Source organism: Anolis carolinensis, chromosome 2, assembly GCF_035594765.1.
Source record: "Anolis carolinensis isolate JA03-04 chromosome 2, rAnoCar3.1.pri, whole genome shotgun sequence".
Taxonomy (NCBI): Eukaryota; Metazoa; Chordata; class Lepidosauria; order Squamata; family Dactyloidae; genus Anolis; species Anolis carolinensis.
In genome coordinates this window covers 252,528,425-252,549,687 of record NC_085842.1, presented here as the reverse complement: position 1 = coordinate 252,549,687, position 21,263 = coordinate 252,528,425, and the positions used below count along the sequence as shown (strand labels likewise).

The 21,263-nt window shown below is 41.0% G+C and overlaps 1 protein-coding gene across 2 annotated transcripts; it reads right to left on the bottom strand.

Moving 5' to 3' along the window:
- Positions 1-9,542: 9,542 nt before the first annotated feature.
- Positions 9,543-21,002, bottom strand: LOC100561941 (procathepsin L). 2 transcript variants are annotated; one of them, XM_003216454.4, is made up of 8 exons: positions 20,629-21,002; positions 15,679-15,815; positions 14,318-14,440; positions 14,077-14,232; positions 12,964-13,188; positions 12,393-12,561; positions 10,882-11,002; positions 9,543-10,043 (listed from the first exon to the last, which is right to left on the bottom strand). In XM_003216454.4, the coding sequence occupies exons 2-8, from the start codon at positions 15,802-15,804 to the stop codon at positions 9,944-9,946; spliced, it is 1,020 nt and encodes a 339-aa protein (XP_003216502.2). In that variant the 5' UTR covers positions 15,805-15,815; positions 20,629-21,002; the 3' UTR covers positions 9,543-9,943. The 2 variants fall into 2 exon arrangements, with proteins under 2 accessions (XP_003216502.2, XP_008101430.2); XM_008103223.3 differs by having other exon boundaries at positions 15,679-15,812; positions 20,629-20,784.
- Between the last annotated feature and the right edge of the window lie 261 nt (positions 21,003-21,263).

The window sequence follows — 21,263 nt, the reverse complement described above, 5'->3', positions numbered from 1 at the left end:
GACAGGGATATAGACAGATGCTTGCCCACCCCTGTCTATACTGCATAAAGCACAAGTTGATCAGATAATAACTTTTTTGTGATCCTAACTAGGGAAACATAATAGATAAAATAAGCCCTTAAACTTATGTCCAGCTAACTATGAAATATAGAACTTTTGCAGTATACATATATGGAAGACTTCTAATGATAATGTTAAGCTGTTGGAATAACAAAATGGAGGCAGTTAATCCAAGCCAAACATTAAACATTTGTATTGGTTGTGCTTACTGCTCCTTCCCTGTTGGCAATGCCAGCAATATGGTTACTATATATTTAGTCCAACCCTGAAGTACTATTCTGTGTAGAGTCAAACGTTTGATAATTGAAACCATTGTTTGAAGATTGAGTCTTGCAAGCACAAGCTCTGCTGGAACAAACTCAACAGATGCAAAGGATAATTGAAGATTTAAAAAAACTGGAAGATGCCAACACTCACAACATTAAATGGACTGAGAAGAATAGTCAAGCATGCTATTAATCATTCCCATATATTACTTTGGTCTCTTTGGAATGAACTTTGGCACATTGACCTCTGCAATATGTATACATATTTAAGCATACAAAACAGTGGTGCCCAGTGTTTGTTGCTCCGGAGTTTTGAACTTCAACTTCCAGACTGTTGACCAAGCTGTCTGGGGCTTCTGGGAATTAAAGTCCTAAATACTTTGAGGGCCAAAGATTGGGAACCACTGTGTCACTCTATCCAAACACTTAGGTATACTTGTCAGAAGCTTATTGGGCTGTTACAAATGAATAACCAAGAGTTACACATTCATGATTCTTTTGTATTCATAGCCAATAATTCAGGATTGAGGGAACTGGGCTGGCGTTCAGTACATAGCACTGTAACTATGGTGTTAATGCATATGTTAATCCCCAATGGGATTTCAGCAAATATTTAGTAGTGTTAATTTCAATTAATCGTAGTGAATTTACTCATGAGCTCCAAAAAACTGTGTGAAGTAGCTAAACACTTTTCCAGGATTGACAGAGATCATTGATGTACGAATTGAAATCAAAAATATATTTACAAAAAACTGGCTTCTTGGAAGAAGAATATGATAATTTTAATGAGTATTGTTCAATTTTAACAATCTGAATCCTATTAGTGAAAATCCTGCAGTTACCAAATAATATGTTTGAAAGAGAACCACCACAGTGATAATTTCCAGCCACTGGTATATAATTTTTTTCCATTCAATGGCCAAAGGCAGCTTTGGAGTTTTTCCACTCACACAGGAGAAAACTGAGTCTCATGATTCAGTTACTCACAATGACTTTCATTTATTAAAGTAGAGGCTATCATTCAGATAAAAGGGCTTTTAAAAAATATTTGTTTGCATGACAGAGTAAATCAAATGCTAAAAACTGCTCCAAATTTATAAAATGCTGTAACTGTGACTAGATTCTGTCAAATTTAACAGCACTTAACTGTTGAGATAGAAAAAAAATTAAGGCTGGGCAACATTTCAGTTAATAGGAATATATTTTCATAACCTGTTAAGATTATGATTCCAATATGGTTAAACATTCATGCAGAGCAGTAAAAACGCAGAAGACTAGGGGTTTATGTGAGCAGAGGTAAAAAGAAATTAAACAGTAAGACAAAATATCCAGCCTCCCTTTCCCTTTAAAAAGTCATGCGCATAAAATAAGCATCAGAGACATCAAATAAAATAGCAAAAATATGTTTACTCACAATCTTGTATGATGATGGTCATACAGGCAAGAACATCTTAGTTCCAAAGAAAAACAGTTCAGGAAACTACATATCTCTTAACATACAGGAACATCAGCATGGCATGGTCAGGAGCGAAGAGAAAGAGACAGGAAGAGGCATCTGTACATCACTTCCTGTGTGTCCCCAGAAAGGATACACCCATTTCCCATTTCATATGCAAAACCCTTAAATGGTGGCTTCAACTCTGGAATGCATCTTGGCTCATGTTACTAAGCAACAGACATAACTAACTACATAAACCATCCCACATTGAAAATGCATGCATGATTGCTTAGATAACCCAACAGCCCTCCTCAATCTGTGATGCATTTTAAACAATTAGTCCCATCTTGACACGGAGGTCTTGGAAGCCATCTCTAGGTAACGGTTTAGTCAAAATGTCCGCCACCATCTCCTTTGTTGGACAGTATGTCAGTTCAACCATTCCATCTTGAGAAAGTTTGCGTACAGTATGGTACCTTATCCCAATATGCTTTGTACGCATCATCATCTTCTCAGACTTGGCAAACTTGATACAACTTTGGTTGTCCTCAAACACTTGAATAGGCTTCTGCTCATCAATTCCAAAGTCAGTCAGAAGTTGATGAAGCCACAAAAGTTCATCTGATGCTAGGGAAATGGCTATGTATTCTGCTTCAGTAGTGGATTTAGCCACTAATTCTTGCTTCTGGCTGGCCCAAGCAATAAGACCATTTCCGTACATAAAGAGATATCCGCTAGTTGATTGACAATCTGAAGAATCACTAGCCCAGTCAGCATCTGAGTAACAAATCAATCTTGGTTTGTCACTTGCTGGTAACTTCAATTGTAAGTCCTTTGTTCCTTTCAGGTATCTTACAACTCTCTTGACAGCTATCCAATCTCTCTGAGTAGGTGCACTGACCTTTCTGCTTAGAATTCCAACAGCAGACGATATATCCGGTCTGGTACTGGTAGCTAAATATAGGAGCTTTCCTATAGCAGTTCTATACTGGTTGTTGTTTGGCAAAAGTTCATTTTCTTCATTGTTTCTCAAGAAATCTGTAGTCATTGGTGTAGCTACTGTTTTTGCATCTTGAAGTCCAGTAACTTCCAGCAAATCTATAATCTTTTGCTTCTGACTCAAGAGAAAAGATCCATCTTCCTCTCTCTTGATTTGTATTCCAAGATAGTACGTAGCATCTCCAAGTTCTTTCAATTCAACTTGTTTGCTCAAATGTTGTACAACCTCGGTGTAATCACCATCTGATTCAGTTGATACAATAAGATCATCTACATAGGTCAGAATAAAAGTACAATGTCCATTCTTGGTTCTAGTGTACAAACACTGATCTGCTTCTCCTTGCTTGAATCCCAATTGCTTCAGCATTTCATCTAATTTGTCATTCCAGGCTTTTGCTGATTGACGAAGTCCATATAAACCCTTGTGAAGTTTACAAACAAGGTGAGGTCTTCTCTTGTCCTCAAAACCAGGTGGTTGTCTCATAAATAGACTTTCCGTAATCTTTCCATACAGGAATGCAGTCTTAACATCTAGATGTCGTACAGTCATCTTCTTTGAAGCTGCAATGCTTAGAAGTAGTCTTATGGTGCTGTGTTTCACTACAGGTGCAAAAGTTTCATCATAATCAACTCCATACTTCTGAGAAAATCCCTGAGCAACTAGTCTCGCTTTGTAGCGCTCAATTCTTCCTTCTGCATCTCTCTTTAATGTGAATACCCATCTGCATCCAATTGGCTTCTTACCAGGTGGAAGTTCAGTTAGTGTCCAAGTTCCATTCTTGTGTAGAGCATCAATCTCTTCTTGTAGTGCTTTCCTCCACTGTTCAGCTTCTGTGGCAGGTAGCATCTCAATTTCTTCTATAGTAGACGGTTCACTGGATAATTTTGACTCTGCAAGGTAAGACAATCTCGAGGGTGGTACACCTCTTTTAGGACGCAATGAATACCTGTGAGTTTGTTCTGGAAGACAACCTACCTCCGCAGATCCATCTACTTCAGGACACAACTCACCAGCATCATCTTCTGGCCCTCCTGTTTGCGTACTGCCTCTAGCGTCTGTGGTGCATTTCTTGCCTCTCTGGATGAACTCCGGTGACATTTCCAGTGTGTCAATTGAAGAAATTGTTGGTACAGAAAGGATACACCCATTTCCCATTTCATATGCAAAACCCTTAAATGGTGGCTTCAACTCTGGAATGCATCTTGGCTCATGTTACTAAGCAACAGACATAACTAACTACATAAACCATCCCACATTGAAAATGCATGCATGATTGCTTAGATAACCCAACATCAGTTGTGTCCTAAATAACAAAGCAAATCCAGCTACTTTAAACACCAGCTTTGGAGCAAATTCTTTGTCTGAGTTGGTGCAGAATGCAACAATCAGTTTAGACTAATCTAGTTAACAGAAGTCAAAAGAAAAAGTGCTGAGATCCTGGATCGGGAAACATTTTGTAAAGTTCTACACAAGGAGAATGACAACATATCTTCCCCTTTCCAAATCCATCCTTTTTCTGCTGTAGCTTCCCACCACATCATTTTACTATTTGGCCGAGAGTGGGGCGTGGCCCAGCAGTGGACTGCAAAAATGAAAATCCAGTCCGCGAACCTCCTCCCTCTTTATTTATTCATTTATTTTATTTACGTTCCTTTCTGCAGACCACATCAGCTCTAGATTATTAAATATGGTCTTCCGTGGGCGAGCAGATGGCGACTACTGGATGGCATATTTCTGTATCAGAAACTAGAACTGATGTGGTCTATCCAATGCAGTTTTCTGAATCAGCATCCCAGGTAACCAAACCGAATCTAAAGTTGACCAAAAACAGATTTGTAACCCTTTTGGTACTAATGTTGGAGAGTGATCCCTGGTCAAACTGGTCCCTGGTCAAGTGGATCCTGATCAAAAACTATAACTGGATTGTAACTGCATTGTAATTCCTGTCTACTCTAACCAGCGTAAGCCAGAGAGGGGAAGGCTAGAACCTGCCACTCTCAGCAATATCTAACCCATACAATGCCAATCATTACCTTAAAATAACAATGCAATTCAGCAAAAAGAAGAAGGAAAAGGAGAAGGAAGTCCTCTGGGTGACAGTTGCCATTTGGGTTCTGGCTGTCTGGAGTAGATGTCACCCAGAGGATCTAAGTGTATGGGACGGATGTGAAGCATGGGATTTTTCAGCTGTTTTATAAATTCAACTATGAATATGTTAGCAATATATTCAGAAGAATGTAAATTTTTGTTCATATCCAATATTTTTAAAAACATTTAATATCTCATTTTTTTTGTTCTAAATATAAAGGGAGGAGAAAGAGAATTAGCTTTCATTATCTCACCTTAATCCTCTGGTTTCCATTCCATTCTTGATTATGTTGTCCTACTTTCTTATATTTCTTCAATTCTAAGACACCATTGATTGTAAGATGCACACTAATTTCAGTACCACCAACAGTGTGTGTGTGTATAAAAAAAGGTAAAGGTTTCCCCTGACGTTAAGTCCAGTCGTGACCGACTCTGGGGGTTGGTGCTCATCTCCATTTCTAAGCCGAAGAGCCGGCGTTGTCCATGGACACCTCCAAGGTCATGTGGCCGGCATGACTGCATGGAGCACCGTTACCTTCCCACCGGAGCGGTACCTATTAATCTACTCACATTGGCATGTTTTCAAACTGCTAGGTTGGCAGAAGCTGGAGCTAACAGCGGGCGCTCACTCCACTCCCAGGATTTGAACCTGGGACCTTTTGGTCTGCAAGTTCAGCAGCCCAGTGCTTTAACACACTTCGCACCCGGGGCTCCGTGTGTGTGTATATACACACATATAATGAATTTAAGACACATCTCATTTTTAGAGATGCTTGAATTCAAGAAATATAGTATTGTCATTGATTACCCATTCAGTACAGGCTTGCTGTTCTGATGTTCAAAGCCCTACATCATAACCTAGCCCTGCATCGTGCAGCCCTATCTTTCAGGCTAAAATAAACCAGATTTTCTGCAAGGTACCAATAGATTCTCTCTCCCTCCTCCTTTTATGTTTAGAACAAAAAAAAAAGATATTAAATATTTTAAAAATATTAAATGTCAACAAAATTTTACATTCTCCTGAATATATTGTTAACATATTCATAGTTGAATTTATAAAACAGCTGAGAAAACCCACCCTTCACATCCACCCCATACACTTAGATCCTCCGGGCGACATCTACTCCAGACTGGCAACCGTCACCCAGAGGACTTCCTCCTCCTTTTCCTTCTTCTTTTTGCTGAATTTTCTAGTGATTCGTTGTCAGAGCTGGCCCTGGGTATTTTTCAAGTGTAGGCGAACAGAATTTTGATGCCCCCCTGCCCCAAACCAATCACTGGAAAATAAAAGCGTTGGATAAGTGAAAATGTTGGATAATAAGGAGGGATTAAGGAAAAGTCTATTAAACATCAAATTACATTAAGATTTTACAAATTAAGCACCAAAACATCGTGTTTTACAAGAAATCAACAGAAAAAGCAGTCTTGACTGCGCCCCCATATGTTTTGCGCCCAAAGCGACCGCTTAATTCGCCTCATTGTTGGACCTGCTCTGTTCGTTGTTATTTTAAGGTAGAGGTTGGCACTGTGTGGCTTAGATATTGCTGAGAGTGGTAGGTAGGCCTTCCTCTCTCTGGATTATGCTAGCTAGAGCATGTGGGAATTACAATGCCACAACATTGCAAAGGCAATGAAATCTCACTCTAGGCAGTGATCTTGGATGTCTTCCATTTACTTTTGACTGTGATTCAACAAGAGCTAACAATATTGTATGTGCAAACAGTTCAGCTCCTTTCTGGGTCATGTAACCAAGCTGAACGTTCCTGCTATGCTATTTGCCTGTGGAAGTTTGTCATGGAAGGAAATAGTTGCCAAAGAAACGCCTTCTCAATTGCTCAGTCATTGCATTCGATAACATTTTTTAAAAGGAAATTTCATTTTGCCCCTTGGCAGAGCTGCTTTTTAAACCCCATTGTTTCAGTATGAAATTTAGAATGTATTGTCCTGGAAAGAGATGCTCATTTATTGCAAGAAAATAAACAGCAACAACATTTACCCACATAACTTTTGCTGTGTTTTTCTTTGTCACACAGATACACACCTACCAATTACTACATCTGCAAGCCTAATGTAGGAGGTTCCATTTCCTGTTCAAATCTAGTTGATCAAGCATTCTTCCAATGTTAAGGTGAAATTAGTTACTTTCCTGTCATCAATGTTTGTATCAGATACTGTGTTGATTTTTTAATGGTTTAACTGAGAATGAGTGGTGAGAATAACTGAAAACAGGATGTTTCCCACAACAAAAACAACAAAAAGTCATACACAACAAGTCTGCAATCTAAGCACATATATTTAAGAACAAATCCCTGTTCAGTGCAGCGTGACTGACTTCTGAGTCAAGAGGCAGGATGGAACTGCTTTTTTGAAACAGATCATGCAATGATCAACCTATTTATTATTGGGTCAGGGCAGGGTGTGGAAAGCATGTTTTGGCTATATTTAAATATTAGGATTCTGGGCTGGTTGTCAAAATAAAAACAAGTGGACATGTTGGAGAGGTTTTAATAAAAATAAGGAAGATTTGTATTCTTAATGTGTATTATTATCCATTTAATAGATCTACTTTAAGTATTACTAAGACTAGATTTAAGGAGAATAGTTCATTTTAATTGTATACATTTTTTGTAAAATGTCAGAGCAATTGCAAATGTTTAATGACACATAATTACCAATTTGGAGATGCTCAGAAATAATTATTAAAAATAAAAAGTTGGCTGGAATGCTGTTGCTTAGTCCCAAGTACGGGAAGACTTAACCAATTGGATGACACACAGGTCAATCCAGTTGTTCTACTTTATTTAAGAAACAAATAGGCTTCAGGCTGATACTGAGTGTTAAAAATACACAAAGATAAAAAAAATCCACAATACATTCTGAGTAACTTAAAAAAAACTGTTGTCTTCATAAAACTGAAGAAAACACATTATCTTTTCAAATATTATTTAAGGACTGAAATACTACAAAACTTCTGGCTTAAAGTCAGTTTATCTGAGGAATGTTGAATTGAAGCCATTTATCAAGGCAAATGGTAGATATTCTATAAGACATAAAGACCAAAGATATCTAAGAAAAGTTTGCATTCTTGAAGATTTAAAGTAAGTTTTGATTACAAGCAGATCCATAAAAGATGTGATACAAAATGCCTATTCCCTGGCATGGTAGGAATCAATCTTCTTTTTCTGTATTTTCTCTTTTAGAAGTTTTGTAGATGTTAGGAAATGTCAACCCACATTGACTGAACAATGGAAACTTGTCCAGCTATTCTCCTGTAGCTGAGTGGGCTGCAAGAGGCATTCACAAGGACCTGGACATGTTTCTATTGTTACTTCCAGGTGATATATTTGCAACATATCTACCTAGAAGGAAAATAGGTGGACAGATCTCTGCTGATTCCCTTGGCCTTCAATGAAATAGGAATGGTGGAACTGTTGGGCATGCATCACTTAAATGTTAGTTGGAGGGATTTTAATCTTTGTGCAATTTGTTGGGAGTTCTTATTCTACAGCTGGGATGGGAATTGTGAAGCCACATGATTTTCCATTAGCCAGTACATCATGAGATATGGGCTGCTTACACAGCACTGTTCACAGCAAAAGGTTGGGAGGCACAAAGCAGGCAGCGGCTGCGTTCAGGAATTTGAAACATCTGTGTGCCCCTGGTACTTGTGCCAGCATGTGCAAACCCTTGCTTAAGCTGCAAAAATGGATCCCAGAAGCGCAGGTGGGTTAACATCTCATATTTTATTGTTCAAACAGTTCTGAGAGTGAAAAAGCCCAAGACCCCTTTTCCCATTGAAAGTGACCAATGACCTGGCCATTATACTTCTGCCTCCAAGTAGTCCGCTGAGAATGGAATATTCAAAATATCCAAAAAGACATTTTAAAGTAGGGGCAGGGATCTCTATCTCCATTTTCCCCATTCAAAAATCATTTTCAAAACAGTTGAAAGTGACAGTCAAAGAGTGTCCTTGCCACTGAAGGCAGGTGGCAGTGGAAGGACAAGGTCAGGATTCTCAAGTTTGTATAGATGTACCTATTAAAATTCTCATTTGTGCATCAGATCTGCCTGAGAGGCAACATTGTTTAGTGGTCAGAACATTGGACTATGATACTATCTACTCTGACCATTTAATGCAGTTTCAAACTAGTACTGAAGAAAGTAGTTTTGCTGTACATAGGAAATCCTGGAACCAGTTTTGAGGCCCGGATGATGATTATATAACCCAGAGCACTGATGCTCATTAAGGACATTATTTTGCAGACTTTTGTGGAAGATTGTTGTCTGGCTGTCACAATTTAAAGCTATCTTCTAACTGCATTAAATGGCCAGTGTAGGTGGGACTCTGACTTAAAACCATATCATCCAATAAAAGCACACTTCCGAGGCCTCTGAGAAAAGTAACGGCAAAGCCCCTATAAACAAATCTTGCCAAAGAAAATTCTGATACTGCAACTCTAAGGCAAATCTAAGTCAGAAACAACTTAAAAACACATAACAAAGTAGCTCCACTTTCTGAAATGACTGTTTTGTACATTAAAAGCAGATTTGGAAATGCCAATCTCGACTTGCTGCTTGCTAAGAATTATTCTAGGCACCTCAGGAACAAAATATACACTGACACAAAAAGATTAGATAACAGAATGGGAGGAAGACAAGTATCACATACAAGAGGCACAACTCATCTGGCTATGTTGAAATGTTCAGTGTTTATTTGAAAAGCTCTAATTCTTCTGAAAGCCATTGTTTAAAAAAAAAAATCAACATTAAAAAAAGAAACTATGATTTAGCCAGAATGCTAGCTATCAATATTACAAGCTTGTGTACATAAGCAACATTTACATCAAGTTTAAAAAAGAGGGCACATACTGCCATCAAGTAAACATCACAGAGGCTCAAGGTAAATAAAAAAACCACAACTCGAAATCTTGGAAGAAACAGGTGCATGTCAGTTTAAAGTCCTTTCTGGTGCTGCAATACTTTTGGTGGCCTCAAAAAGTGTCTAGAGACCAACAATCTGGAGAGCTTATTCCAGTGTTCATCTTCTCAGGTTGAAGATGGCTGTAACAGCAATATATTTCTTTAGAGGAGTTATACTAGAGGATAACTGGCAGCTGTAGCTATACCACAGTGGTTGTTCCTGTCTTTAGCCATGAGGATATAACCTTTGTCTCCCCACTTATCACTCCAGCTGAAAGAGAAAACAATATAGCAGTGAAGACTCTCCTAGGGCAAACAAGTACAGTGTTCCCTTAGGTTCCAGGACCACCCACAATAAGTGAAAATCCGCAAAGTAGGGACACTATATTTATTTTAATATTTATACACTATTTTAGTAGTTATACACTATTTTAAGTCTTTATCAACCAATCGTCTGTTGATAAATTGCCTCCTTCTCTTCTCATTGCCGCTTGGGCTCCTTTTCTCTCCCTTCAGCTTCTCCTTCCTCCCTTAGGCTATAAATTGTAAATTTTTATGATTTATAATATTCTTTTAGAGTTTATTGAAATACCGCGAAACAGCGAATCCGTGAAAAGTGAACCACGAAGTAGTGAGGGAGCACTGTAGTTTAATATAGAAAACCTGTATTTTAGGATTCCTATTACTGTACAACATTTACCTCTCTTCCGACCCTATTCTTTTTATATTGTGTTTATTACATTGTGAGCCAGGAGGCAGGGAACCATATTACTGTCTGTTCAGCACAAAAAGGCTGGAGCCTTTATCATCAGCCAGCAGTACAGTCTATCTGCAGTTCCTTCTGACCTCTGGTTATCACTCAAATGCCTCTCCCCAATTATACCTCTGTATATATTTAGAGTTACAAGGCAGACAATCTTGGTAAAAAGTTGGATATAAAAATATTTAATGCACTCTCAGAACCATAAAAGTTTGGACAGCTGTGTGAAACAATCAAGTGACAAGTGGACAAATCCCACAATTTACAAGTTTCAGCATACATGCAAACTCACTGGGTAGAGTTTCACAAGAATTGTTAATACAAAGGCAGGAAAGCTCCTCTCACATACCTGTTTTTGACAATCCAGTACTTCTTCTTGTTATCGTCATCTGTTCCCTCAAAGCCATAACCAACAACAAGAACACCGTGGTCCAATTCTTCGCTGCTGCAATCTGGGTCATAGTAAATTCCTAGAAGTGGAAGAGGATGATTACATTCCAGATAAATAACTTTTCCTTCAGGTTTGGTCCAGAGTGTCTTCTCAGGTGCCACTACTTATGGGAATATGTTCCACAAGGATTCAAATCAGTTTTTGATTATCATTAGCAACTTCCCCGATTTTCAGACACAAGCTTCTTGCATTTTTCCTTGTTTATTTAATCTGTGTTGAAACAGTGGTCTCATTAAATATCTTGTCTAGTACAACAGATATGGAGGCCCCCGATGGTGCAGCGGGTTAAACCGCCGAGCTGCTAAACTTGCTGACCGAAAGGTTGGTGGTTCAATCCGGGGAGCAGAATGGGTGCCCGCTGTTAGCCCCAGCTTCTGCTAACCTACCAGTTCAAAAACATGCAAATTTGAGTAGATCAATAGGTACTGCTCCAGTAGGAAGGTAACGGTGCTTCATGTAGTCATGCTGGCCACATGACCTTGGAGGTGTCAATGGACAATACCGGCTCTTCAGCTTAGAAATGGAGATGAGCACTAACCCCCAGAGTTGGACACGACTAGACTTAATGTCAGGGGAAAACCTTTACCTTTTTATAACAGATATGATCTCTAAAAATGTCACAAAGGACAAGGTCTCTCCCATCCCTTAAGAAAAGAATTTAGGAGAAAGTGAGGAATCTTGTCTTTATGCTGGCTTTCAAGGTGACAGCACTAACATGTGCAAAGAGTTGCACTCAGCCAGTCATATAAAAGAAAACAAGGATGGAACAAATGAAAGTTCTCTTGGCACCTGATAAAATTTGAGTAAGACACAGACCCATTTACTTCTTGGGATCTGGGACAAGATTCAATATGCCACCCTATGTAGTGAAAGGACAGAACTGGATGTGGGAGGGTTTCTAAGTTTTACTCAAGTTTGGCTTGCAATCAGAAAAGATTCTTTGCCATGTCATCTTCTCTTTCAGTTGGGCATCCACTGAAATCTCAGGAGACAGAAATGGGCCAGCGTCATGTCTAAACTTTTAAGCAAACTCCCAAATTATAGAGGGCAGTTTCAAATCTCATTGTTCATGCACAAAACGCATTACACCATGTACCTATGAACTGCTTCTCAAGGTTATAAGACAACAGGAAGCTTCATATTGAGCTGAGGTGCTTATACTATTTCCAACAAGATCATATTAATTCTGTTCATTAGTTTCCTTTGATAAACTGCACAATATATTAGCTTTCTCCAAAGGTGTCCTCCAAATATGGTGGAGTGTAGCATTCCACCATGATTAGCTAGCATTTGGAAATGATAGGAAAATGGAATGCAAGCCTAAAGAGCACTGGGATGGGGGACAGCTGCCCTCTTCAGCAAAGTCCATAAAAAGGGTTTCCTCCCCACATTTGTGAACAGTGTCTCACCTGATTCATAGAACTGGAAAGTGGAGTGACTTGCGTCAATAGCGACAGAAACTGGCCCGACTGCAGCCACTGCCTTCATCAGGGCCCGTTCGTGTCCTTCTGGCACATCCACAAACCCAGTGTCATTAGCAGCATTGAATTCAGACTTGTAAAGGCAATCTTCATCATCCTTAAAAGGCAAACACATCGGCCGTGACTCAAAACTTCAACAGGCAGGAATTAGTTAGCTGGTGTTCCAGTTTTTTAAAAATATATATATATACATAAACTATTATGCAGCAGAGACTAAAATTACTGAGCAAACGTGATCCGGTTAAAATGGAAACAAAGCATTATAATTCTGCAAGCTTTTCAAATGCATTCCAGCCACCCAGGAAAAAGAAAGAAGGGAGTTAACCATTTTAATCTGCTGGAATCAGTATGCTGGCAGTCAAGGATCCCACGCACCCAATGACAATCATAGAGACGTTTAGAGATTCCCTGCTTATGTATTCCATATTTGGCTTTCCTAATACCTCTGGTGATTTGTTAGATCTTACAAATAAATCACTGGAAGATGAAAATACCATACCTTGGCAATGTATGGGTAGGACTCCTCAGAATCAATGCCACCATTGTCTGCTATATACTCGAAAGCCTGGTCCATAAGACCCCCATTGCAGCCCTGGTTTCCTTCAGGCCGAGAGCAATCCACAAGGTTTTGTTCACTTAAGGAGACCAGCTTGCCGGTTTTGCGGAAGTGTTGTCCTTCAAGGGATCCAGTTGTACTGAATGCCCAGCAAGATCCACACTGACCCTAAGGACAAATGACAAAACACATTTGTTTATATCCAATAGGAGGAAGTCCTATTATGATGTGTCCCACTTGCTCACCCAAAACTGGGGGAAACCGGGCTTCAGAATCCTCCAACCAGCATAGCACAAAGTCCTATTTTGCTTTTTTCCACATCAGTTTGCGTTCCCCATAAAAGAGCTTCTTCTGGCACCTGATTTTGCCAGTCTAACAGTGGGTTCTCTGCTGCTTCAGGAAGGACACTTTGGCTTACTGTCTTGCACTGCAACTGCCACTGGCCCCATCCAGCATGGCAAATGGTAAAGGATTGTGGGAGTTGTAATCTAAAACATGTCTTGTTCTCTGTATAGCTGTATTCTCTTCTCTGATTCTATATAGGATTGCTTTAATTCTGACTGTAAACTTTTTAGGCAGAGCCAGCCATTGGTTGCAACAATACCGCAAATATGCAAGGCTAGCAAGTTAACTGGAAAGCTTAGCATTCACAGCACTCTGCCCAACCTCCATTTCCTGGCATGAACAAGATCAGAGAGGAAGGAAAGACAATTTTTCATCACCAACTGCACAGCTGAAGGAGAACTACAAATACTCAGGAAAAACAACTTTGAAATACAACTCCAGAACCCCCTAACCACTGGCCATTCTGGGATTTGCAGTGCAATGAAGAAACTGTTTGAATCTTCTTCAATTAATAAGGTGAAATCAAAATCAATTAGGCTGATGAAATCCCAGTTAGAGAATTACATGATGACAGAGTATCAGATTCCATCAGTGTCATATGAATCAAGCACTGGAGAGGCAGGCCTGAGTGTTGCATTTAACCTGCTGTTTAAATATCCATCCAAATATCCTGCACACAGCTAAGTCAAATAAAGGAACCCAGGTGCATACCTGATCTTTTATGGGAGTAACGTATCCTTTTTCCCTCCAGTCAACAGACTTTGGAACCACCAAAAAGTTTGGTTCAAGAAATTCAGATCCTCTATATTTTTTCTCTGTTTTGGAGTGTTTATAGCCATTCATCACTTGCCTGAACTCTTCATTCGTCTGGAAGAGAAGAGGAAATACATTAGCATGATATCTGGGCAATTACTCAGAGGAGCAGCCAGGCAACTCTGATGTTGATACGCACCATGTCTCCAAAGTGATTCATCCCCAGTCTGTAGCTATGCTTGCCCAGGCTGTGGTCCAGATTGTGCAACTGAATCATCTTCAGATTCTTCTCCCAGATCATCCTCCTCCAGCCTTCCTCTTGCTGTATGAACACAGAGAAGGAAAAATTAAGGTTTAGTCTCCAACAGCCTCCAGGCACGCAGAACTACTGGCTAAATCAGGCATGGGCAAACTTTGGCCCTCCAGGTGTTTTGGGCTTCAACTTCCACAATTCCCAACATCTAGTACACTATTGGGAATTGGGGGAGCTGAAGTCCAAAACACCTGGAGGGCCAAAGTTTGCCCATGCCTGGGCTAAATTGGGCAATCACAAAAAGTATAGACTGCATTAACCACTTCAGAAACCAACTGCCGAGGATACAGGCAAGTCATGTTTGCTTTTGCTTCACCCATCTCATTTTTACACCTGTCAGTTTGGGTTTGGTGGGTGAATGCAAATCCCTTTGTCAGTTTGAGGCAACATGTAAAGCCATAACTGTATTTCTTTACTGTGGTTGGGAACAATGCCCAAACTAAGCCTTAAAAATACCTTCAACAGCTGGCTCCACTGTTCATGAAGGATATGCCAGGAGAGTGTTACTAATTAAACTTTACAGCTCATGCACAACATGCATACTTTAGAAAATAATTCAAGAGTTTAAATCCGTGGGATGTCAAGAATATTCATATATACATGCCCAACTCAAATTAAGTTGAATTGAATGTAAATTACTAAAGATATGAAACTACATTCTACTGGGTGAATTGTTTTATTCCAAGGATGGGAAAGGATACATAAGCAGCAAATAAACTTGGCGAAACTGCAAAGAATTCTTTTTGCATTAACATCCCAGTAAATATAAGATAAATTAGAACACAAGGAAGAAATTCATCTTCACTGTAAAATTAACACAGCTTGACGTCACTTTAACTGCCATGTCTCAATGCTAGGGAATCATGGGAGTTGCAGTTTGGTCATATGCTCCGCTAGCACTCTGGCAGAGAAGGCTAAAGACATTATAAAATGATAATCCAATAATTTCATAGTATTGAGCTATGGCAGTGTCAAACTGCATTAACTGTACAGTGTAGACACACCCTCTAGTACTCACTAAGTACACCCACCAAGCAATTGTGGTGCAAAGGCCATCCAGTTGTCTATGGCTGATCAAGCTCCTAACATTGACTGGGGAAGAGGGGAACTGTAACCCAAATATCTGAATTGTCTGTTCTATGGCAAACCACGCCATACAGTTCTTCTTATGTACCATTCATAAGACATTCCTAACCACTACATTTCAAAATGCATTTTGATAGCAAAGCCCAAGTGGTGATCATTACCTGGTGGTACTTCTTGCTATGCCACGTCTTCCATGCCTGCCAGTGATCATCCAGGGCAGAATCTAGGCTGGGAGCAGCAAAGCATGCCTCCAAAAAGAGGGCCAATGCACATAGATAGACCTTCATTGTGAAACCTGCTGAGAGGAGAAAATCTAGTTAAGATTTCCTTGGCTTCCAATGAGACATGTATAAAATTATAGTACAGAAATAAGTAACTTTCCAGGATAAGGGGAATACATTACTGCTTCCAAATGGCTACAAGTGTATCACTCAAGACCATTTGCTATAAGGGAAAGGACAATTTGTTCCTTTTGTTTTTTCCCTAAAGTGTTATCATAAGTCTCAGTGTGTATCTATACTGGAGAATTAATGCAGTGACACCATTTGAACTGCTAAGGCTCTAGACTGTGGAATCCTATAATTCCATAGCATGGAACCATGGCAGTTCGAGTGATGTCAAACTGCATTAATTCCCCAGTGTAAATGTACCCTCAGTATGTATAAACTGGGAGCTTTTCCAGACAGACCCTATATCCCAGGATCTGATCTCAGGTTTTTTGTTTATCCCAGATTATCTGGCAGTGGGAATTAATATAATTCAGTTTAAAGCAGACTGAATTCTTCTGCTCCCTACGCTTTAAGAGTAATAATGTGAGGTCAATACCACATAATTCATTTTGGCAGCAAAATAATCATTTTAGGTATTTTCACTGCCTTTCTGAAAGTGTCACCAAAGTTGCTGCTGTTATTATTATTTATTCATTTCTATCCTGCTTTTTTTCCCATGGTGGGATTCAAAGCTGTGTACAAAAGTTTAAAAAACACTAATACATATACATCGATACATAATCAACTAAGAGGTCCCGATGGCACAGTGGATTAAACTGCTAAGCTGCTGAACTTGCTGACCAAAATGTTGGCAGGGGAATGGGGTGAGCTCCCGCTGTTAGCCCCAGCTTCTGTCAACCTAGCAGTTCGAAAACATGCAAATGTGAGGAGATTAATAGGTACTACTCTAGCAGGAAGATATTGGTGCTCCATGCAGTCATGTCGGCCACATGACCTTGGAGACGTCTACGGACAACAATGGTAATTCGGCTTAGAAATGGATATGAACACTAACCCCCAGAGTTGGACATGACTAGAATTAATGTCAGGGGAAAACTTATAATAAACTAAAAACATCATATGCCAATTTAGAAAATAACCCAATTTGAACACCCCATATACAACAATGTATAACTTACAACAAATACCATGAAAAAGTTTCCCTAACCTCAAGCCACTGAGTTATGCAACTCCAAAAATAATCAATTTTCATAAGGTCATGTTGCAGTTACCAGGAACAACAAAGCATTCAAAGGTGAATATTATCAGCAGTTATCTGGCAGTGCCTGTAATCATTCATCTGGAAAGGCCTGGCTCCACAGGAAAGTTTTAATTTATGATTGAAAGGCCAGTAAAGGAGGGGGCCGGCCATACCTCTCTAGGAAGGGTGTTCAAAAGTTGTGGGACCACCACCAAAAAGGCCCTCTCTTGTTCCCACCAATCGTGCTTGCAATGGTGGTGGGACTGAGAGCTGGGGCCTCTTCTGATGATCTCAGGGCTCAAGTAGGTTGGTGCGGTCCTTCAAGTAGGCTTGTCCCAAACTGCTTAGGGCTTTATAGGCTAAAGCCTTGAATTGTGTCTGGAAACAAACTGGAAGCCAATGTAGATGCTTCAGGAGTGGCGTCGTTCTTCCTCTATATCCTGCCCCAGTAAGGAGTCTAGCAGCTGACTTTTGAGCCAGCTGAAGTTTCTGAACGCTCTTTTGGAGCAGCCCCACATAGACCGCAGTACAGTAATTGAATCTAGATGTTACTAAGGTGTGTGCCACCATGGCCAGATTATTAAAAACTAGAATCTCCTCTTATGGAAGGAGTAGAGCAATTGGCCATTTGTGCAGGAAAACATTAAAAGCTCCAACGTGTCATTCTTAGGCACTTGTTTGCCCATTCTATTAATATTTTCCCGAAAGACTAAATCTGAAGTTATTTGAAAAAAGTCACGTACAATTACAGCATATTGAAATATTTTAGGCATAGGCCAATTTTGGCTCTCCCCCCAGCTGTTAGGCATTGCGGGAGTTGGAAGTCCAAAACACCCAGAGGGTAGATCCACCCCAGGAAACCCAAACTCTTGTTTTGTAAATAAACTATAACCATTTTTATTTACACAACACAGCTGAGAAAAAGAGGGGGGGGGAATCTGCTTTACACTAAAGATATGAGAAGGGATTCCCTCAAATCTTGAAAGAAATCCTTCTCTTTCTCTCTCACCAGAAGGAAAACAAACCAGAGAGAAGAGGGAAGAAAAGCGAAGGAGAAAGAAGGGAAGGACAGAGGGAAATATAAAGAAAGGAAGGAAAGAGAGAGAGAAAGAGGGGAAGGAGAAAGAGAAGAAAAGAGAGAAAGGAAAGAGAGTTGGGGAAGAAGAGAAGGAGAAAGAGAAGAAGAAAAGAGAGTGGCCATGGGGGAAGAAGGGAAGGAAGGGGAGACAAAGAAGGGACAGCAAGGAGAGAAAGTGGAAAACATCCATGTTCAATGGGTTGCTGTGAGTTTTCAGAAGCATTCTCTCCTGATGTTTCATCTACATCTATGGCAGGCATCCTCAGAGGTTGTGAAGTCTATTGGAAACTAGGCAAGGGAGGTTTATATATTTGTGGAACGTCCAGGGTGGGGGAAAGAACTCTTGTCTGTTTGAGGCAAGTGGGAATGCTGCAACTGGCCACCTTGATTAGCACTGAATAGCCTGGCAGCTTCCTTTGGCTGTTTCCTGCCTGGGGGAATTGTTTGTTGGGAGATGCTAATTACCCTGAACAACACTCGGAAGGCAAGGGAATTCTAGACAAGAAACTACCCACACCAGTTAACACCTCCCAACAAAGATTCCCCCAGGCAGGAATCAGCCAGCCTTTTCAATGCAAATCAAGCTGGCCAATTGAGGCCCCTTCTACACAGCTGAATAAAACTCCACACTATCTGCTTTGAACTGGAATATATGGCAGTGTGGATTCAGATAACTGAGTTCATAGCAGATAATGTGGGTCATTGTGCCTTGATATTCTGGGGTATATGGCTGCGTGGAAGGGCCCTGCAAAGTTCACACTTGCCTCAGGCAGACAAGAGTTCTTTCTCCAAGATATATAAACCCCACTTACCCAGTTTCCAATATACCTCACAACCTCTGAGGATGCCTGCCATAGATGTGGGCGAAACGTCAGGAGAGAATGCCTCTGGAGCAAGGGCCATACAGCCCGGAAAACTCACAGCAACCCAGGACCCTTCCACACAAGCCCTATATCCCAGAATATCAAGGCAGAAATTCCCACATCTGAGTGTGGAACCAGTTAAAGCAGATACAGTAGAGTCTCACTTATCCAACACTCGCTTATCCAGCGTTCTGGATTATCCAACGCATTTTTGTAGTCAATGTTTTCAATACATTGTGATATTTTGGTGCTAAATTCGTAAATACAGTAATTACTACATAGCATTACTGTGTTACCGTGTAACTACTTTTTCTGTCAAATTTGTTGTATAACATGATGTTTTGATGTTCTGCTTAATTTGTAAAATCATAACCTAATTTGATGTTTAATAGGCTTTTCCTTAATCTCTCCTTATTATTCAACATATTCACTTATCCAACATTCTGCCAGCCCGATAAGCGAGACTCTACTGTACTGTGGGATTTTCTGCCCCGATATTCTGGGATATGGGGCTGTGTGGATGGGTGCCCAGTGATTGTGGCCATGAAAGCCCTCGACAACACAGGGCCGTATAACCCAGAATATCAAGGCAGAAAATCCCACGGTATCTGCTTTGAACGGGGTTATCTGAGTCCACACTGCCATATATTCCAGTTTAAATTAGATACAGTGGGATTTTTCTGCCTTGATATTCTGGGATATAGGGCCGTGTGCAAGGGCCCCATAGGAAACCATCCATGTTCCAAATTTGCCTTCCCAGCCCCTTTCACAGCCTCCTGGATGATGATGAGTCAGGGATGATAATGATGATGATCATCAGCCATTTTCTTGGAATTCCTCCCTCCCTTCCTGTCTCCATACAAAACATGGGGCGGAGGAGGAAAGATCTGGGGCGCCATTCCAAGGAAAGGAAAGGAGGGGGGGGGGGAGAAGCACGTGACCCAACTCCAGCCCATAGACACGTGAGTCCCGATTCACATGACACACGGGTGAAAGAGGAGGAGGTGGGAAAGGGGGAGAAGGGAAAAATATATATACATACACAACACAGACACCAGGCTCCTGAATGTCAACAAGCAACAAACCCTCCAGGCTGTTGGTGGAGAGAAGAATAGGGAGGGAGGGAGGGAGGGAAGGGGCCTGGATGCGGCTTGGTTTCTCTTCTTTCTGGGCGAGGATCCAAATCTGCGGCCTCTCTTCGAGGGGAAACCCCAGGCCGCAAGGAAAGGAAAGCAGGCCCAGGAGAGGAAGGAAACAATAAATCTCTCTATCTTCTTCAGATAAACCAGTGCCCTCCTCTGAAATACAGCCTATACACAGCACCTTGTCGGCCTCCCATCCAAGGAATCCCCAGCGCGGACCCTGCTTAGCTTCCAAAGTGAGACGGGAGCCTTCCGCTTAGGGTTGCTTGTGCCAAGTTAAACCAGTGTTTCTCAACCTGGGATCCCCAGATGTTTTTGGCCTACAACTCCCAGAAATCCCAGCCTGGCTGGGATTTCTGGGAGTTGTAGGCCAAAAACATCCGAGAACCACTGCTGTAAACACCCATAACCTCTAAAAATAACAACAACTTAGGAGGGAAGAAGAAGTCTAGATCCTTATCCACCATGGTTTTTCCCTAGGCATTTTTTCTAAAAAAAAGTAAACCGTCGATATTGAGCCTATGAGCACTGCTGCCGGCCTCCCATCCAAGGACTCACCCAAGCCGGCGTTGCTTAGCTTCCAAGACGAGGTGCTGCCTTTAGGATGCACCTGGTGGGTAAATAGAAGGCTTCGTTTCTGTGTCTGCTTTCGGGCCAGGGGCTTCGCTCTTAAACCTCTCCGGGCCCGAGTTGATTGCCCCGCCCCGCTCCCGCCGGCGCGCGCCCTGATTGGCCGGAAAGGAGCCGTGGGCGGGGCCGAGTGGGTAATCCTGCCAAAGTTGCCGGGTGGAGATCCCGTGATGCGGGGCGGAGGGGCCTGTTTTGTTGATTGGGAGCAGAGGGGCCTGCCTGGGCCAAGGACGCCGGATTGCGTGAGGCCGGCCAAAGGAAAGGAGACGAAAACAAATCGGTCAGGAAGAGAGGGAGGGGGAAAAAATCCCACAGGTCAGCAATCAAGACGGAAATGGCCTCTTTCACAACAGATTCTCCTCGCCCCTGAATCACAGCCATATGCTCAGGAAGAGTTTGGAAAAGTTACTTTTGAGAACTAGGATTGGGGAGTATTTTGGTATCCCAATGGGTGAATCTAAAACAACAACAAAACTTTCTTTATATTCTGCCCCATCTCCCCTGAGGGGACTCATCAAGGCAGCTTACAACATGAAAAGACAAATAATAATAATAATATTATA

What these genes read in the sequence shown, in the direction of transcription:
- LOC100561941 (XM_003216454.4), bottom strand. Translation starts at nt 15,804, where the DNA reads ATGAAGGTCTATCTATGTGCATTGGCCCTCTTTTTGGAGGCATGCTTT. An exon ending in ATAGCAAGAAGTACCACCAG is followed by an intron (nt 14,441 to 15,678) that starts GTAATGATCACC and finishes GTGTTCATACAG; the next exon opens with CAAGAGGAAGGCTGGAGGAG. An exon ending in TTACTCCCATAAAAGATCAG is followed by an intron (nt 13,189 to 14,076) that starts GTATGCACCTGG and finishes ATTTGTCCTTAG; the next exon opens with GGTCAGTGTGGATCTTGCTG.